The following is a 19,053-nucleotide window of genomic DNA, read 5'->3' as shown; positions in this document are numbered from 1 at the left end:
TACATAGGAATCCATGTACTTTTCTTCTACCAAACCGTTGACAGCTTGCCTTGAAAGCCTTCAACATCCTTAAAATTAAGGCAATTAAGTTTCAATATAAATCTTACCTAAACATTTCTTTAAAAAAAAAACCACATATGCGCACAAACTCAAAAGAAAAGAAACAGTTGATTTCAACAAGGGGAAAAGAATTAGCTGGATTCTTGAGGAAGAACATGGGTTTTCATCTCAGCTTTCTCCCTCTTATTATCACCATTCTTAGCTTTTTGGGAAAACAAAGCAAATCAAAGCAAAGCAAAGCAAAACAAACACAAACAAACAAAAATTATAAATGTACAGTTCCAAGTAAATGCTGAATTTCAAATCTTCATTCAGATAAAATATTGACCCAGTATTTTGCCATGTTTCCCCCTTTATTTAAAAAAAAATAGCAAAAATAAAACTATCAGACTATATGACCAAACAATTTGCACAGCACACAGAAACACTCTTGTTGGGTAAAGTAGAAAATGAAAAAAAAAATGTCGCTGCCTGTGCAAACGGAAAGCCAACTTCTTGTTCAATGAAGTTTTTTCATTCAAGGCAAGCTTCGTTGACATTTTTCTGGTCTGTTCATTGTCTGTAAAACAATGAATTAAAACATTCATTAAGTAAAAATAGCATCTTTTAAAAATCTTCTTGTTTTTAAAATTCTTTTGAAGCTAAATTTCCTTAGCCTAGAGCAGGGGTCGGCAAACTTAAACACTCAAAGAGCCATTTGGACCCATTTCCCACAGAAAAGAAAACACCAAGAGCCACAAAGGTCCTAACTGGAAGCCCCTTGTTCAATTCTGGAGCTGACCAGAAGTTCAGTTCCCCCACCATAGAGTCTCCTTCTAGCGCGGCGTACTTTTTCCTCTACCTGTCATAACCGAAAGCCCTATCAATTGTGGAAACAACTGAAAAACCCTCCCCTTGCCATAGAGTCTTCTCCTGGTGCACTGTGCTTCTCCACACACACCCCCACCAGAAGATCCTCTCAAAATTATGGTGCCAACCAGTGACGGAGCTGCAGCAGTGGGAGGAAAGAGCCACATGCGACTCCAGAGCCCAGTTTGCTGACCCCTGGCCTAGAGAGAATGAATTATAAGCAAAAATTCAATTATTCATAATTTTCTTTACATTGGTTTGAAGGTCACACTGAATGAAGAATATGTGTGGTTTTCTCATGGATTTTTTTGATTTCAGTAATTTCTTTGAAATATTGCAATAATGTAGCACAGCATGGGGTAGCATAATATTTACGATAAATGAACATCATTGTCAGCTGCCAACATAATTCCAAAACATCCTGACAAATTAAAAATGCCAGGTGCTAATTACAAGGAACTTTTAGGAACCCATGAATGCCCATCCCCCGAAAAGTTGTTCATTCCCTGAACAACAAATATATCTGCCTCTTGTATCTCTAAATAAGTTAAACTGAGACTCTACTGAAATTTTGCTTTGGCAATATATACAGCTCTGAATTCTACTAAAAAAAAAATTAAGTCTTAAAGTCTACCTGGATTATTTGAAGGAGCTCTTCAGCCATGTCATGATCAAAATAGATTTCCTGATGTCGAAAGGCTATACTATAATATTTATTTGCAAAATACTATAGCATTGTGAAAGAACTGCTAGTAAGATGCAACTTACATTTTAAAAAATGCCTAGGAATTCCAAACATTAGTATTTCTTTAATTCAGTCAATTCCTTTGAATCCAATTAAATGGCAGTACCAAGTCAATGTTAGCTGATCTCAGAAAGCTAAGCAAGCTTTGACTAGTACATGGATAGGAGAAGACTGGGAAACTGCAATGCTTTAAGCTAGACTTAAAAATTGGAAAAAATATATCCCAGAAGACAATGGCAAAACACTTTTATACTGTTGTAAAGAAAACTATGTGGAAACGTTCATGAAGTAACCAGGGTGGAGCTCAAATCAAGGGAGACTTTACCTTATTCATATCAGTGAGGTAACAGACTTCCCTTCCTCCAAGGAAACTTCCTGTTTTTGCATGAGGACTGTTTTGGTTTTATATTTTTCCAAGGAGAGACCATTCTTAGATCAGTGGTTCACATAGATATAAAGAGGTGGATACTTTGGAAGCTGGTTTCTATTGGATATAAAATTAAACACACCTCTGATTTTGATTTGAAAGAAAAGCAGGCCACACATTTGACCCAAAGGTTTTGAAATGTTTTTGAAAGGATTTGTTAAAGATTTTTGCCTGTCCAATGATAGAAACAAAACTGTATATATGTTTTTTCATACATCTAAAGCCATTCTGTCATTACATTTAGCATGTACACTGATGTGATAAGCATGTATTACTGAAGTATTAAGGGTTCAACAACTCTATCATGTGTTTATCACTCAATCTTAGAAGGCTATATCAGTTCCTTTAGCACAATCTGCACTGTTATTCAAGAAAGTCCCATCTAATTAGATGGCCTTAATATGTGAACAGGAATATAATTCTTTATATAAATTGAAATAGCAGCGATACACTTTTTTATGTTGTTTGATGACAAATTTGAATTGTTTATCTGTGTTATCTACACAGAGAGCAAAAAATACGTATTATTTATATAACATAAAATAGAAAATGATTGATATTTAGCCTATCTTTCACATCAAGCCATCAGTGTCAAAATGGTTATATGGATATTGACATTGTTAATGAATCTGGAATTGGGTTTAAGAAAAAAAAGGTCTGATTTTAGTGGAATTAAAATCATCTTACTTTGACTGTTGATATGAATATGCAGATGCATGTTCACTAGATGTTTCGACAGCCATCTGTTGCTGTTGACCACTGGATTCCTGTGACGAAGATACTGTCTGTGGAGAGGTATCAGCAACCACACCCTGAAGAACATAGAGCATCTTATAGTTTTGACTACAATCAGCAACTTATAAAATACAATAGCAGCAGTTAACTAACTTCATTATTTAAAGGGTAGTTGTACCATTTTTTTTATTTTGTCAAATTTCAGATATACCAGGAGTCATGGGTTGCTAAACTGTTTATTTAATCAAATTTATTGCCTGGGTTACAGTCACAACTCTACTATTAGGACATCAATGTTATAAAGTTTTAAAGAAAATAATACTATGGTGCCACTTTGCACCAGCTGCTGGAACAGCTTATCTTTACAATGAACCCTGATGTACCCTAGACTGCTATCATTTAATAAGACAGTCTCATTTGGATCTCATCAAAAGAAAGTTAATTTATTTGTTCCTTCAATAAAATCAGAACTGAAACACTTCAATAGTAAGCAATAACAACAAATGAAGATGGAAAACCAGGAAAGTAAAGATGTTTTCTAGTTAACCCCTGCACTGGCAGTACAGGTAGTCCTCAACTTATGACCACAATTGAACCCAAAATTTGTGTTGTTAAGGAGACATTTATTAAAAAAGCTTTGCCTGATTTTACAATCTTTCTTGGCCCAGTTGTTAAGTGAATCACTGTAGTAACTTGGTTGTTAAATGAATTTGGCTTACCTCTGACTTTGTTTGTCAGAAGGTTGCAAAAGGTGATCACATGACCTTGGGACAAAAGAACAGTTATAAAGATGAAATAGTTGCCAAGCATCTGAATTTTGATCACATGATCATGGGGATGCTGCAGGGTCGTAACTTTGAAAATGGTGATAAGTCACTTTTTTCAGTGCCATTGCAACTTTGAATGGTCACTAAATGAACTATTGTAAGGCAAGGACTACCTGTATGCCAAATCTATGACCATTTGCCCACTGGGAATTAAGTTCAGTGTTTGTGCTTAGTGCAATAAATTTATGGCACTTAGACTAAGTCCTTTTCCATGACATCAAGTTATTTAAGCTTGTAATAGCTAACAGACAAGTATAGACATGAAACTTTTTCAAATTTGACAGCTTTGTCCCATCCTCAGACTAAGAGCAAACTTGCTATTAAGAAGGAGGATCTTGGGGAAGGAGGACATCAGTTCACTGGGTAACAGGATTCACTGAAAAGCTTCAAGAGATGAAAAATTAAAAATATGCCTAGTGCTTATTGGCAGAAAAATGAATGAATGAAACTGAAACAGCTATGGTCTCACATTTAGGAATATACACAAATTATAATAGTAAACGATTTCTGCTCTTGTTGCTTCTTCCTATCCGGGAACTCTGTTCAGAGTTACTTGAATCCTTCTTGAAAGGAATGAGTTGGAAGATTCCTCTGCGGTAATATATTTGCAAGATTCACATATGTCCTGAGTTAAATACTATTCTGTTAGATTCTAGTAAGATGCCTGAAGTGTTGTCTTAATAAGTAATCTGAGATTCTTTTTGAGATTTCCTGTGGGCAGCTAGAGGTTGAGAAATGCCTCTTTTGTGAGTGCAGATTTAGAAGTGACAAATGTCTCTTTAATGTTTGGATACCATTTTTCTGAACTGGTTGAGATTAATAGTGAAGTTATCAGTCAAGATGTAGACAGATGTAATCAATATGCCGGCAACATCAACTATATATTTAGACCCTCAGTTGACCAAGTCATTCTACTGTGGTTCTGTTTTGATATCAAAATATTTTAGGATTTATAGAGAAAAGCTCCACTGTATAGAAAGCTGAGTGGCTGTGGTTTAATCAATACAGGTAGCCCTCAATTTACGACAATTGAGCCCAAAATGTATATTGCTAAGCAAAATATTTATTAAATGAATTTTGCTCCATTTTATTACTTTTCCTGAAACTGTTATTTTTTTTGAAAATTTTAAAAAAGCTTTTACAAATATTTACCTCCCCTCCCCCACCCTCCCCACCCGAATCCAACCTCCCCAACCTTTCCCCCCGACTTCCCAGAACAAATACAGGGTATAAATCTTTAACAAACATATTCTAAAATAAACTTTAAAAAAGTTAGTATCATCTTTCATTTGAGCTTTAACTCCTCTTTTGTTAGGCTAACTCTAAACAGATTATATCGTTCTCGCTTTTTCAGTCATAAACTATCTGGAATTTCTTAGTTCCGTATTTATTTTGAATATAGTCAATCCATCTTCTCCACTCCAGTTTATATTTCTCATCTGAGTGGTCCTTAAGATATGCTGATATTTTAGCCATCTCTGCTAAGTTTGTTACTTTTAATGTCCATTCTTGAATAGTAGGCAAATCTTCCTTCTACCAGTATTGTGCCACCAACAGTCTTGCTGCCGTTATTAAGTACACAATCAAGTTGGTCTCTATACTGGGATTTGAACCTGGGCTTATTACATATTAGGCAGATGTATTAGCCAATAAGCCACAGGCTCTCCCATCCACAGGCTGTGCCTCAATCAGAAGGACTTGGGCCCCCCGCCAGAGTGCCGCTGGGGAGTGGGTCTTCTGTACACTACATTTCCCACGCCCCAGTGCCGGGCGGGGATTCGGTGCTGGGCTCTTCCCTCTTCACTCGCCGTTACTGAGGGAATCCTGGTTAGTTTCTTTTCCTCCGCTGACTAATATGCTTAAATTCAGCGGGTCGCCACGTCCGATCTGAGGGGCCTGTAACTGTCCATACTGAAACCATGTTTGGATTACCTTTTCCTCTTTTAGTATATTCAAGGGTTTTAGCTGTAATACATCTCTTTCTATAGTAAGAAGCTGTCTATATGTAGTTACATCCTGTTTTTGTGCTATACTTATGTTCTCTATTGCATGTCTGGGAATTGCCCACATAGGTATCTTGTCGTTTAGTTTATGTTGATATTTTTTCCAGACACGCAATAGAGCATTTCTTAAAATATGACTTTTAAAGTTCTTATCCACCTTCTTGTCATATAGCAGATAAGCATGCCAACCATATACCAAATCATGCCCTTCGATATTAAGTATTTTATCATCTGTTGAGTTAATCCAATCACTGATTAGTGATAAAACTACTGCTTCATAGTATAATTTTGAAACCTCTGAGTTTTGGATAACAAACATGGCTTGGTGTGGTCGCTGGAATCAGCCTCTTAGCTGATGATTTTGTGGTTTAACATGAAGCAACAAGGCTTATTGCAACTTCTGTGCTACCACAATGTAAATTCCTTCATCATTTGAATGGAGCCACCGTGGTGGATGCTTTGGATACCCTGTACGTCATGGAGTTGCAGGAAGAATCCCAGGAAGTCAAAGATTGGGTGGAGAAGAGCTTTGACTTGAACGTGAATGGTGAAGATTCCTTATTTGAAGTGAACACCTGCTACTTTGGGGAACTTCTGTCTGCGTATTAGCTGACGGGCGAAGAGGTCTTCAAGAGCAAAGCTCTAGAACTTGGGGAGAAGCTTCTCCCGGCCTTTAACACACCAACCGGAATCCCACGAGGAGTCATCAACCTGGGCAGGCCCCACAGGGGAGAAGACCGAGGAAGCCCTCCCGCCCAAATTACTACTGGCCCAGCCGCTTCGGACTTGCGCTGACCGCCTTAAGTCTGCAGACTTAAGAACTGTGTTTTTTAGCCAGTGTGTTGAGTGCATGAATGTATGAATGTGAGAGAGAATGCACCCACTTTTTAATTTAATTAATTGTTGTATTACTGTATTGTATTTTAATGATTATTGTCGGGTGTGTCTGAGGAGAATGTTTGATCAGTGTATATGATAGGATCGGGAGTGCGACCTGGAGCCTCTTCCACTGAGTGCAGAAGCAGAAGTGGATGGGGGCCCAGACCCACCTAGAGTGAATGGTGCATGTGGCCTGCCGGGAAGAATGGGGGCCATGGGGAAGGGCGAGGGTCTACAGGGATGGGGGAGGGCCGGAGCATTTTGGTTACGACCAGGAGGGGCAGATATGACGGGGGCTGTAGGGCTAGCCATTACCGGGGAAGAAGGACTCGCTACATTACAGCGATTCCTTGTTCCGGCCCCTCAAGTTCAACTCAAGGATCTGGTGGCAGAGGAGATCAGGGCCCTGGTCTCAGGTTGTTGTTGCTAAATGCCAGGTCTGTGGTGAACAAAGCTCCCCTCGTCTGGGACTTAATATTAGACGAGGAGGTAGACCTGGCATGTATAACTGAAACCTGTCTGGGCCAAGAGGGAGGAGTTCCCCTCTCAGAAATATGCCCAGATGGGTTCCAGGTGCTCCACCAACCACGACACCAGAGAAGGGTGGGGCACTTATGGTCCGAAAGTCATTAGCTCCTCGCAGGATCGCTGCCCCAGAGATTGTGGTGTGTGAGTCTCTCCTTTTGAAGTTGGACCTAGGGGTTCAATTGGGCTTGTTCTTGACGTGCCTACCTCCCAGCTGCATCACAACAGCCCTGCCTGCGCTGCTAGAGTCAGTAGCCGGGTTGGCAGTGGAGTTCCCCAGACTAATGGTACTGGGGGACTTTAATCTGGTGAACACTCTGACGGGGCGCAGAGTTCATGGCTTCCATGACAACCATGGACTTGACCCAAGTAGTTCAGGGTCCAACTCATAGAGCAGGACACACACTCGACCTTGTATTTCTCTCGGGGCAGTGAAGACGTGATCTTGAGTTAAGGGGAATAGAGACCTCGCCCTTGTCATGGTCAGATCACTCCTTGCTGAGGCTTGACTTCAGGATGCTACTCCCCCATTGCAGGGAGGTGGAGCCGATTAAGTGGTTCCGCCCCAGGCGCCTGATGGACCCAGAGGGATTTCAGAGGGAGCTTGGAGGGATACCTGACTCCCTTGTCCACAATCCGACTGAGTCCTTGGTTGCTGCCTGGAATGTTGCGGCGGTTGAGGTGCTGGATCAGATTGCGCCTTTGAGGCCTCTCTGCGGCAGTGGATCCAGGAGGGCACCTTGGTTTACTGAGGAACTCTGGGAGATGAAGTGCCAAAAGAGACACCTAGAGCGACGCTGGAGGGCTAGTAACTCTGAATCTGACCAAGCACTATTAAGAGCCTTTATCAGGACTTATTTAGTGGTGATACGGGCGGCAAAATGTACACATTTTTCCGCTCTTATTATGTCAGTGGAATCCCGCCCAGCCACCCTGTTTAGGGTGACCTGCTCCCTCCTGAAAGGTGAGGAGGTGGGGGAACCCCTGCAGGGAAGAGCTGAGGAGTTTGTTCAGTTTCTGTCGGATAAAATCACTCAGATTCGGACAGACCTGGACTCCACTTGGGCAGTACCAGCTGAGATGCCGAGGGTGAGTCTCAATTGCATTTGCTGGGATGAGTTCAAATTTGTCACCCCTGAGGAAGTGGACAAGGCCATGGGAGTGATGAGTGCCTCCACCTGTTTACTGGACCCGTGCCCCTCCTGGCTGGTTTCGACCAACAGAGAGGTGACACGAGGCTGGCTCCAGACGATTACGAACGCATCTTTGCAGGAGGGGTCTTTCCCGTGACCATTAAAGGAAGCAGTGGTAAGACCCCTCCTGAAGAAGCCTTCTCTGGACCCAGCTATCCTGAAAAACTATCGTCCTGTCTCCAACCTTCCTTTTCTGGGGAAGGTTGTTGAGAAGGTGGTGGCGCTTCAACTTCGACAGACCTTGAATGAAGCGGATTATCTAGACTCCTTTCAGTCTGGTTTCAGGCCTGGGTACAGCACAGAAACTGTTTTGGTCGCACTGACTGATGATCTCTGGCGGGCTAGGGATAGAGAACATTCCTCTATCCTGGTGCTTCTTGACCTCTCAGCGGCCTTCGATACCATCGACCATGGTATCCTTCCACGACAGCTGGCGGAAGTGGGAGTAAGAGGCACCATTTTACGGTGGTTCTCCTCTTACCTCTCTGACAAGTTGCAGTCCGTGTTGGTCGGGGGGCAAAGGTCGACCCCCTAGGCCACTCAAATGTGGTGTGCCACAGGGCTCGGTCTTGTGTCCCCCTTCCTATTTAACATCTACATGAAGCCGCTGGGTGAGATCATACGACAGCACGGGGTAAAGTATCATCAATATGCAGATGATACACAACTGTATCTCTCTGCCCCGTGCCAGCTCAGTGTAGCGGCGGACATGATGTGCCGATGCCTGGAAGCTGTCAGGATCTGGATGGGGGTGAACAAACTTGCGCTCAATCCCGATAAGACTGAGTGGCTTTGGATGCTGCCCCCAAAGGACAGCCCAGATAGTCCATCCTTAATCCTGGGGGGTGAAAATTTACACCCCTCGGAGAGGGCCTGCAATTTGGGGGTCCTCCTGGATTCGCAGCTGACACTAGAACACCATTTGTCCGCTGTGACCAGGGGGGCCTTTGCCCAGGTTTGCCTGGTGCACCAATTGCGGCCCTATCAAACAGTTACTCACGCCCTTGTCACATCAAGCCTGGATTATTGCAACGTGCTCTACATGGGGCTACCCTTGAAAAGCGTTCGGAGACTGCAGCTAGTCCAGAATGCAGCCGCGCAAGCGATATTGGGTGTACTGCGGTACACCCATGTTACACCTGTCCTCCATGAGCTGCACTGGCTACCAATTGTTCTCTGGACGCAATTCAAGGTGTTGGTTATTACCTTTAAAGCCCTACATAGCTTAGGGCCAACGTACCTGCGAGACCGCCTACTGCCACATACCTCCCAGCGGCCGGTAAGATCCCACAGATTAGGCCTCCTTCGGATGTCCTCAGCCAGACAATGTCGGCTGGCGGGCTCCCAGAGGAGAGCCTTCTCTGTAGCTGCTCCGACCCTTTGGAATGAGCTACCTGCAGAGATCCGGACCTTACCCACTCTCATGGCCTTCAGGAAAACTGTTAAAACCTGGCTATTCCGCAGGCCTGGGGCTGTTGACCTCATTGTTGAGGTCCAGCCCCGATTAGAATGAATGCACGTGTTGTGATTTTAAATCTGTCCTTTCTTATTTTTTTCTTCCTCTTCTTCTTTTTTGTAAGCCGCCTGGAGTCCTTCGGGATTGGGCGGCATATAAATTTTACTAATAAATAAATAAAGAAATAATTTCAAATTAGGCAATTTCAAACCTTCTCTCTCATGTACATCTTGCATTATTTTAAGTTTTATGCTCGGCTTCTTCCCTGCCCAAACAAATTTGTTAATACCCGTCTGCCATTCAAGCAAATTTGCATCTTTTTTTAAGTATTGGTATCATTTGAAAAAGAAATAGGAACTTAGGCAAGACATTCATTTTCACTGCTGCTATTCTTCCCAACAAAGATAATTGTAATTTTTCCCAATTTTTCATCTCTGCCTGTATACTATGCCATAGTAGCTCATAATTATACTTATATAGTTTCCCGTTTGAGATTGAGATGTAAATGTAAACTCCTAGATATTTAACCTTTTTAACTATCTCACATCCTGTCATTTTTTCTAAGTCTTCCCTTTGATTAGTGTTCATATTTTTAACTAGCATCTTTGTTTTTCCTAGGTTTATTTTAAATCCAGATACTTGGCCATATTGATTAATCATATTCATTAAAACCTTGATAGATTTCTCTGGTTGGATTAATGTTATAACCAAGTCGTCCGCAAATGCACATAGTCTATATTCTTGGTGCCCAATCTTGATTCCATGTAAATCATCTGACCCCCGTATTTTATTCAACAATAATTCCAGGGTTATAATAAACAATAATGGCGATAGGAGGCAACCCTGTATGGTACCTTTCTTGATTTTAAATGGTTCTGTTAAACTTCCACTGACTATAATTTGTGCTGTTTGTTCCTGATATATTGCTTTGATTGATTGTAGAAAATACTCTCCTATTTGCATCTTTTGCATTGTTTTCATTAAAAATTGCCAATTCACTCGATCAAAGGCTTCCTCAGCATCTAAAAATATAAGTGCTACGGGGATTTGGTAATTCTTTCCCAAATATTCCAATATATTAACAATTTGTCTTACATTACTTCTCATTTGTCTCCCTTGTATAAAACCGGTTTGATCATTATGAATCAGTTGCTGAATAACCAACATTAACCTATTCGCTAATATTTTAGTAAAAATTTTATAATCTATATTAAGTTTTATATAGATTTCTATAATATAGTAATATAGAATTATAGAAATTATTATTATATAATGTATAATAATAATTTCTATAATTATAGTTTCTATAATTTTTTGGTTGACTAAGATCTTGATCTTCTTTAGATATCAGGGATATGAAAGCTGTCTTCCAAGATGGAGGTACCTTCCCTTCCACTTAGATTTTATTAAATAATTCCTTAAGGGGTTCTACTATTTCTAATTGTAAATTTTTGTAATAAGCCGCTGTCAAACCATGCTTTCCCAGCCTTTAACTGTTACCTGGAGGATTTCCCCCGAGGTTATTGATTGATTCAATCTTTCCCTCTGCTCCTCCTTAACTATAGGTATTTTTTCTTTGTCCAAGTATCTATCTATATCTAAACCTTGTATTTTGTCACCCATGTACAATCCTGTAAGAAATTCAAGGAAGGCCTTTTGGATCATATCCTGTTAATAAACTTCCTTTCCTTTATAATATATTTTCGGTATATTGCGAGATTTTTGTTTCTTCCTGGTCAAATATACTAACGATTTGCCAGGTTTATTTGCATTACAGAAAGTATTATGTTTTGCATATAACAAATTAGTAGCCACCTGATCTGACATCAGCATATTAAATTGCGCTTGTAATAGGGTAATTGCTTCTTTAATCCTCTTATCTCCTGGGTTTAATATTAACTCCTGTTCTCTCTTCCTAATCTCTTCCTCTAGTTCATTTCTTTTTTCCACCTGTTTACATCTATGTAACCTATTTAAATTTATTAGGACTCATCGCATGTACGCTTTACTTGCATCCCAAATCATTTCCATAGATGTGCCCTTATTCATATTAAAGACAAAATATTCTCTCAACAGTTTTTTACATTCATTAACATTTTTCTCATATCTAAATAAATTTTCATTTAATCTCCAAGACCTTCTAGATTCCTTCCCAAATTCCAACTCCATCCAAACCGGGTTATGATCTGTTAAGGCTCTGGAACATATCTTCATCTTCTTTACCCCAGAAACCAAATCATTTGTTCTTAATATGAAGTCAATCCTGGAAAAAGATTGATGTATCAGAAAAGAATGTAAAGTCCTGTTCTCTTGCATTTCTTTCTCGTCAGATATCTCTTAGCTCCATATCATCCATCATATCAAAAAAAGACTTAGGTAATTTCTCTCGCGTTTGGATGTTTTGCAGGAGACCCTTCTTGTCTTTCTTGGTATCCAGAACTCTGTTCCAATCACCCATTAATATGCAGGATCTATAGTCCCATTGTATTAACTTAGTATGGAGCATTTTGTAAAATTTGTTGTTGATTGGGAGCATATATTCCCATTAAGAGCATCTTTTTCCCTTCTAATACCAGTTCTATTGCAATATATCTTCCTTTGGAATCTGTTTCAATTAATTCAGCTTTCATGTCCTTTCTTAGGTATATAACTAAACCATTTTTCTTCTCCGGGGCGGAGGCTACAAAGTGTTGTCCAAGTCTTGCATTGATCAAATATTTCTGGTCAGTTAATCTAATATGTGTCTCTTGCAGGCAAATTATGTCATTCTTAAATTGTTTCAAATAATGATTTATTTTCTTCCTTTTCTGTGGTGAATTTAAGCCATTAATGTTCCAAGTTAAGAACTTAGTTGTCATCTTTAGCTCCCTGAAACTTTTTAAGAGCCACCTGGAAATTCTGTAGTTTGGCTTTCAGCCTGGCTCCTCCCACCGCTTCTAAACTAAAATCTGTGACTTCTTCTGTACATTTGGTTTTTCTTGCCTATGTGTAAAAAGCTTATTTTTCTCTACATTGAATTTCATTTTGTTAGATAGAGCCCAGTGTTCAAGTATGTTGAGATCCATCTGAATCTTAAGCCTATCTTCTGGGATAGGCTGTAACTGCCAGTTACAGTTTAGTGTCATCTGCAAATTTGATGAGTTTCCCTTCCCTCATCTGAATCATTTATTAAGATGTTGAAAGGTACTGGCATAAAGTGGAATCTTGTTTATTTCCTCCATGTAGATATAGCTCCATTAAGGACTTCACATACAATGTGATTTGTCAGCAGTTGCAAATCCATCTGGTGTTGATGTTGCCTATCCCACGATTTTTTAGCTTACCCAAGAAGAAGGTTGTGGTCTACTTTGTCAAATGTACAACGTCCATGGCATTTTGCTGGTCCATTAATTTTACCCACTTGGTCAAGAACAAAATAAGATTTGTTTGGCATGATCGGTTTTGACAATCTTGTGTTCACTTCTGGTTATAATTTTGCTTACTTCTAGGTGTTCATAGATCTGTTGCTTGACTATCTTTCCTAGGATCTTCCCAGCTATTGATGTGACGCTGATTGGTCTATAGCAGCAATGGCTAATCTTTTTGTCATTGTGTGCCAAAAGCACGTGTGAGCAATAGCACATGCCCATACCCATAATGCAATGTGCATGTGACACCCCCTGCAGTTCCTGCCCATTGCACATGCATGCACAACCCACCTAGGTTAAAGCTTGGGATTAGGTCCTAAAGGTCTTAAGGTTGGTCACCCACCCCCCTCAATTTTAGTTTAAAGCTCTTCCTTTTTATTAGTTGAGTCCATCATTTTCTGAATACATTTTTCCCAGTTCTTGTACAGTGCAGCCATCCCTTGTCAGAAATTCTTCATGTAGGTAATGCAAATCATGGTCTAGAAATCCAAATTCTCTTGGCAGCACCAACTGCCAAGTAACCCAGTGATTCATTTTTCTTTATTTTTTATTCCTTCATTGGATGTTGATCTTTCATTGGAAGTATGGATGAAAACACTACTCATGCTCCTAACTCCTAAACTTTATTGCCTAGCTGCTCATAATTTCTAGATATTATTTTTTAGTTCATTGTCGTGTCTTTCGTCCCTACAGAAAGCAGAAGTAAGAGGTAATAATATGTGGGCTTGATTATTTTGGTAAACCTTTCAGCCACATCTTTGATTTTTGCTCCAGAGAGATAGCATTCCTTCCCTGATTGAATGGCTAGTTCTGTTCCCCTGGACTCTCCTATCATCAAGACCTGTCTTTTTTGCCAGGGAAATCTTTCACAGGAGGGCTTCATGATCAGCTCCAAAAGGACTGGATACATTTTATTTTTATTTAACTCTTTGTGTTCCAGTAATAGCAGTAAGATGAGTGTTGTTAAAAACATACATTAGAAACTGCATTTTATAAGCAGAATTAAAAACCTAAATCTATTTTATTACAGATTGATTTTTCTGTTTATGAGAACCACAAAATAATTATATCCCAGTTCATCAAGCTTTTAGATAACTTACAAAGTTCAAATAAGATATTTCAATTAATGTCAATAACAAGAAAGGGCAGGTAGTAATGCTATATTGCTATACTTCTATGTTGAGAAAAGGTGATCTTGGAGGCATAGGCAATAATGCAAAGTTTTTGTAGTACCTAATATTGAAATTTTACTTAAAGAACAAAAGCTTTCTTAACTATTAAAAGTGGCAAGTGAATCTACTTTATGGAAGAGAAGACAAAGCTCATTACCCAATTATCAAACCCATCCTGTATCATATATATCTATGTATGTAATATATTTTTGGGTGAAAAGTAGCCTGAAGTAAAGTTGTGATGAACCCAAACATACATATACAGCTTTAAAAATGAACTTGGCTTTTTATTTCTCCTCTCTAGTAATTGCCTAGAAGGCTTTATCAAGGTGAAGAGCACAAGAACACGGATGATAGTTCTTTGCGAAGTTTGTGATCTGTATGACCAAGGGCAGGAACTTACTGGAACTTTAATCAGTAGACTTGGCTTACAACAGGGGTGTCAAACTCGATTTCATTGAGAGCCACATCATGGTTGTGTTTGACTTCGGGGGGGGGGGGGCATGGCAGTCTAGCCAGCTTGAGGGGGAGCCTGTGATGCCCAAGCACTGCCAGAAAAAATGTGTGTGGTCTTCCTGAGCTCTGTTTCCATCTGCTACGGACTCCTGCAACCCTCTGCCGGTGAAAACGGAGGTTGGGAGGACCACATGCAGCCCTTCAGAGCTCCATTTTTGCTGGCAGAGGCACCATATACTGGCCCTTCATTGTCTCCAGGTCAGGCCCATGGGTCTGGTCCAAGTAGCCCATGGGCCTTGAGTTTGACACCTCTGGTTTACAAGGAGGGAGGGAACAAATTCTTTATTGGGGTTGAAAAAGCACAGTCAGTGGGCCATCTTCCAGGTCTGCATATTGAAGAGGGAAGTTTTTCTTTTTTCCAAGTCCTGTTTTGTGGTAGCTATTAGCTTTAGCAGTTGCTAGTGGGTCTTATCATTGTGGTAAGATGGAGTCAAAATATTCTTTGAAGTCTTTTATCCTTAGTGTTTGTAGTCTAAAAGGTAGCATTTGGGCTACCTATGAGCAAGAAGCTCTGCATAGAATATTCCATCTTGTCTTGAATGCAAACAAACACCAAATGTTTGACACCCATTTCTTTATATTTCTTTAACAAGATTTTTTTTTAAGTAAACTAAAACAATGTAGACTTTACCTGCATAAAAATATACAAGGTAGACTTACTTCAAGAGGGACAGCTGTTGGAGGCACAGGAGTATACTGGGGAATATAGGTCCCTTGCATAGGTGCAGCAGTCGTCATATACTGGAAGAAGAAGAAATGATCATTATTGTATAACTGGAGTATCCTAAAATTGGAGAGGAGGATAGGTCATTGAGTACAATCGCCTTGGTCAGTGCAGTTAAAATATTCTGACTGACATCTATCTAGTTTCTACCTGAACATATGTAACGCACAGAAACCATCCATCTCTTAGGTAACTGATTCTGTGTCAAATTGCTCTTGCTGTTAGAATGTTTTTCTAACATTCAACCAGATTCTGACTTCTTATTTAAGTGCATTATTTTGTGTCAGGGACACTGGAAAAATGAAGAACAGACTATGTCCTCCTGTATGATATCCTTTCAAATATTTGAACAATACTCTCTCAAGGCTGAACATTTGCACTTTCTCCAATTTTTCTTTATGCCATTGTATGAGTCCTTCTTGAAGTGTGATGCCCAAAGTTAATCCCAGGACATGAAATGAGATCTCATCAATATAGAGTAATATGGAACTACTTCTTTATATGCTTTGAATATTACATCCTGATTCAGGCCAAATATTTTTATTTATTTATTTCAGCTATATCATAAAGGAAGAAAAAGAAAGTCAGTTTTGCCAGACTACACTGAAACAGTCTCTATACTGTATCCAATTATATACAGGATTGAATTGAATCATAATATACAGTATTATGATTCCAAATCTTTTGAATGAGAGCAGGGGAGGTGGTAGTTGTAAATACAATAATTCTTTAAAAGTATAGCATGCAATGCCTTTATCATGGTTAAATAAACTTCAAGCAATATTGTTAACCAGCAGTAAACATTTTATATAACTGAAATACCATGCAGCAGAACTGTTTTTACACTGTACAGTACTTAAACGTATGAGTTACTTCATGCAATAAATAATGGGATTTTTAAAGTTCCATTGATTTAATAGAAAATGACTCATTGGATGCTTTCTCCCCAACTAAAAATCATTAATGCTGGAATTGCTTTGAATTGCTTGGCTCAAACCAACTATAAATAGCAGAGTCTACTGATATATTTTATCAGTAGTATAATTTTTTATCATTCTTTTAAACCTAGGGCTAAATCTGGATTTGCTGCAAATAATGTTAATTATTGCATTTTTAAAGAAAATATGGAAGATTTGAAGCAGTAGGGAAAGACTTTAATCAGGACTAAAATATAAAAAATGAATGTTATTTTCTAAAATCTAAATAGCTTCTCTAACGTGTTTACTGTTTGATTTAGAAAGAAGGATCCACTGGTATTAATGAGTCTCTCTTCTGGGACACCAACATTAGTGTGGTATAATGGTTAAAGTGCTAGACTAAAAACTGGCTGTAAATGCCTTACTTAGAATAGAAGTTGGCCAGGCGACTTTGGGAAGTCAAACTCTCTCAGCCCTGCCCCATAGGGAAAAAGAAGAGAAGTAGGATTTATGTATGCAGCCTTGAGCTGTACAAAATAAATCTACCGTAATGAACAAATATGCATGGCAGAACACAGGAACAGAAAAAAATCTAAAACATTAAAGCATTAATAAAAAAAATGATGGCTTAATTTCTACATATTTTCACTTTTGTAGAATGCAAGAAAAAAACTGAAATGTGTTTGCCCAATCTTCCAAAGATTACACATTCAGGACTTTAAAAATATCATGCTCAACACAATAGGATTATGGTCTAAATATATAGCAGACTCAAACTCCTCCTTGATGTCATTACAAGACTGTGCCCCAATCATCTTCAGTGTGTTGTCCATCGAGTCCAACTCTGAGTAAACTGAGTGGTTTAATTCATCAGTTGTTAAGAATACCGTAGTTCTTACAATTATCCTGTAGATAATATATTGGCTCAGGAGGGACTGGGTTGCCCTGGTTGATAATCATTGCCCCAAGATAAGTTCCAATAAAGCTTTCACTTTTCTCCAGTTGGATTCACTCTTTGTTTTCCTCTAGCGTTAATTTAGGTATTTCTTCTGCCATTTCATCCTGCAATTTCTACATGCAGTCTGCATAATTATGATCCAGTCTAAAAATCTGCCACCTCTTGAACTGAACTATGTACAGTATATGCACATCATTGCAGCAGCATCTATTCTATCTGGAAACTTTTTAAAAATGAGAATAGCTACATATCTAATTACCCAGAGAGAGAGAAAGAGCTTAATACATAAAAGAATAAAGGAAACAGATGTTCCAGAGTTACTTCCTCCCTAAACCTTAGATTGTTCACTTGAATATTTTTTACGCATTAATTGTTTTTAGTTTCTAGATACTGTAGCCTGCTGAAAATTCTTGCCCTCAAGACCTATTGAAATGTCCTTAATTAGAAGTGGGGATTTTTTTGACACCTTTACAGCATTACTCTTTTCCTGTGTGTTGCTTATAGAAGAATTTTGCTGGAGGCAAGAAATTACTCAAATCCTTCAATGTCCTGTTGGCATTAAGTTGTCAGATCCCAACAAAGCTTTGTTTTGCTACAATTTCATTTTTGCTTTATTCACTGACAAAATGCTCATAGCTGTCAGGACAATACCTCTTAATATCTTTTACCTGATGCACTGAAGATCTAAGTGTTCTCTAAATGTGTGCGATAATGTGTAAGTAAGTAGGTAAATATTTATTACGGTCAAAGACCAGCAATACACATTAGTTTTTACACTATGTTAAAAAATACTGACATTAAGATATAATTAAAAGGTATTGATGTTAAATATGGAAAATAACATACATGTTCTCAGATTGTTTGGGCCACTCCCTGGTTTACCTGGGTGCAATACTGTTAAGTATAGGAGTAAATACAATGGTCCAAAGATTGTTAGAGATATGTCCAGATAATTGGTACAAGATGACAATTATACTTCTGTAGCCGATTTTTTTCTTATGGACATTGCAGCAGCACAGAACTTTGCCACTGCATACATGGTAACCAGTTTAGTGTCCTGGAGGAGAAAGCCTAGATAAAAATTATCTGCCCTCCCTGGCAATCTCTCTAATAAGGGGAGAATATGTGCAGATCTACAAGCTTTGTATAGCTCGCAGTGTAATAGAACATGTGAATTATCTTCCACTTCTCCTTTACCACATATACAAACCCTTTCTGCTATTGGTGTTCTCTTATACCTGTCCTGGAGGAGTGCTGAAGGAAGAATGTTAAATCTGGCTCTGAAGAAAGCAATTCTTTGTTTGGGGGAGATCAGGTCATTTACATATCTTGCCGATTCCCACACATCCTGTTTGATTCTGTCCCTACTGTGGACAGGCAATCTATTTAGTTCTTCTTGGAACTCCATGTCCTTCATTCTATTGATTACTATTTGCTTTGCTTGATCAAAGCCTAGGGACATTAAGAATACCGGTGGGAGCCCTTAAGAGCCCAGCTTGTGATCAATTGCCTGTTTCCAGGGGGGAGGGGAAGTTGTCAGTCAACACTAGTGGGGACAGTTCCTCTGGAAAGAAATGCATTTTAAGCCAATGAATGATCATCATCTTCCAGGCTCTTACCTGAATTTGAGGCATGCCTGTCTCAATTCTTAACTGGGCAT

At 39.2% G+C, this 19,053-nt stretch overlaps 1 protein-coding gene across 2 annotated transcripts in view; it reads right to left on the bottom strand.

The window, feature by feature from the left end:
* Positions 1–281: 281 nt before the first annotated feature.
* Positions 282–19,053, bottom strand: part of RBMS3 (RNA binding motif single stranded interacting protein 3) — a 463,288-nt gene continuing 444,516 nt past the window's right edge. The window contains exons 12-14 of one of the 2 annotated variants that reach the window (XM_087712894.1): positions 15,455–15,535; positions 2,769–2,893; positions 282–619 (exon numbers count right to left, since the gene is read on the bottom strand). In XM_087712894.1, coding sequence (XP_087569020.1) covers positions 613–619; positions 2,769–2,893; positions 15,455–15,535 — 213 coding nt within the window. In that variant the 3' untranslated portion in view covers positions 282–612. Of the gene's footprint in view, positions 620–2,764; positions 2,894–15,454; positions 15,536–19,053 lie in introns of those variants that run through there. The other variant, XM_087712895.1, reaches the window with a different exon arrangement.

This window comes from Thamnophis sirtalis, unplaced genomic scaffold, assembly GCF_051295495.1.
Source record: "Thamnophis sirtalis isolate CommonGarterSnake01/CBP01778 unplaced genomic scaffold, rThaSir2_p1.2 scaffold_4, whole genome shotgun sequence".
Lineage (NCBI taxonomy): Eukaryota > Metazoa > Chordata > Lepidosauria > Squamata > Natricidae > Thamnophis > Thamnophis sirtalis.
The sequence above is the reverse complement of the archived record's forward strand: the minus strand, read 5'-3'. Positions and strand labels throughout refer to the sequence as shown.